This window comes from Eimeria tenella, genomic scaffold, assembly GCF_000499545.2.
Source record: "Eimeria tenella Houghton genomic scaffold, Eth_scaff4280, whole genome shotgun sequence".
Lineage (NCBI taxonomy): Eukaryota > Apicomplexa > Conoidasida > Eucoccidiorida > Eimeriidae > Eimeria > Eimeria tenella.
This window is the reverse complement of record NW_013545197.1, coordinates 1-1,351: the sequence shown is the minus strand read 5'-3', so window position 1 is coordinate 1,351 and position 1,351 is coordinate 1. Positions and strand designations below refer to the sequence as shown.

The 1,351-nt window shown below is 58.3% G+C and overlaps 1 protein-coding gene across 1 annotated transcript; it reads left to right on the top strand.

Annotated features, from left to right (window-relative positions):
- Positions 1-814: 814 nt before the first annotated feature.
- ETH_00041610 (uncharacterized protein) lies at positions 815-1,153 on the top strand (the record flags this gene model as incomplete). Its single annotated transcript, XM_013379987.1, has 1 exon — positions 815-1,153. The coding sequence occupies one exon, from the start codon at positions 815-817 to the stop codon at positions 1,151-1,153; it is 339 nt and encodes a 112-aa protein (XP_013235441.1).
- Between the last annotated feature and the right edge of the window lie 198 nt (positions 1,154-1,351).

Genomic DNA, 1,351 nt, shown 5'->3' with positions numbered 1-1,351 from the left:
GCAGCAGCAGCAGCAGCAGCAACTGCTGCTGCTACTGCTGCTGCTGCAGGTACAGCCAAGTGAAATTTGTTAGCATGCTAGAAATTGCCCACTCTGATTTTGATCATACTCTAAAGCTGTGCATAGTCGTTGCAGCTGCTGCTGCTGCTGCATTTGCTGCTGCTGCTGCTGCTGCTCTTCGTGCTGCTGCTGCTGCTAGAGATGGGGACCCCAGACTCACCGGGGGGCCCCTGTCTAAACAATTGTGGGGCCCCGTAGAGAGTCCATCAAAATTAATATATGCTGCTGCAAGATCAGCACAAAATAGCAGCAGCAACAACGGCAGCAGCACGAGCAGCAGCACGAGCAGCAGCACGAGCAGCAGCACGAGCAGCAGCACGAGCTGATCGACGTCCCCGTGTCTCCACTCTTTTAGGCTTCTTTCGGTGAAATATTTGCAGTAAAAGTAAATATATAATTAAAGCTGGCTTTTGAATGGAGCCTTTGCTGCTGCTGCTGCTGCTGCAGCTGCTGCACGGAGACTTCGAGCCTCGGGAGGGACCCGTGCAGCAACAGCAGCAGCAGCGGCGGCGGCGGCAGCAGCACCAGCAGCAGCGTTTGTGGCCCCAACTTTGAGGAAATAGTTGGAAATTAAAAAAGTAAAATTAATCTAGAATTAAAATAAAAGAAAGAAACCAGAGCTGCCTAGACACCCGGCGCTGCTGCCGCCAGCGAGGCCCCCAGAGGGGCCCCCGAGCAGCTGCAGCAAGCAGCAGCAAACTCGTGCAGCAGCGCAGCTCTTGCTGCTGCTGAGTTGCCCGCATCCAGTTGAAACATGATTTGCTTCTGCTTCTGTCATCTGCTGCTCACCACACACACGCAGCAGCGCCGGGGGCCCCACAGGGTCTGCAGCAGCAGCAGCAGCAGCAGCAGCACATGGAGCCCGAAGAAGGGGAACAGTTCTACAGCTTCACCACAGCCAATGGGGCCACAGAAAACTCCTCAGGGGGCCCCCCCCTCAGCAGCTCGGGGGGCCCCCTGCACACCTTGGGGGCCCCCCCTTCTGTCTCTGCTGCAGCAACTTTTGCTTCCAACTACTCAGGCTTGTCCACGCCTCCCGCGAGCCTCTACGCAGCAGCAGGCGAGGAGCAGCAGCAGCAGCAGGGTCTTGTGAGCAGCGCAGCAGCAGCAACGAGAACCCCTTTGCTGCTGCCGCAGGGCTTCAGCAGCAGCAGCAGCGGGGCCCCCACGGATCCCAGGGTGAGCGATTTGCTGCCGCTTCCCATGGGAGGCCCCAGCAGCGGCTCCACAGAAGTTGGCCATCAGCAGCTGCTGCAGCAGCAGCTGCTGCAGCAGCAGCTGCTGCAGCAGC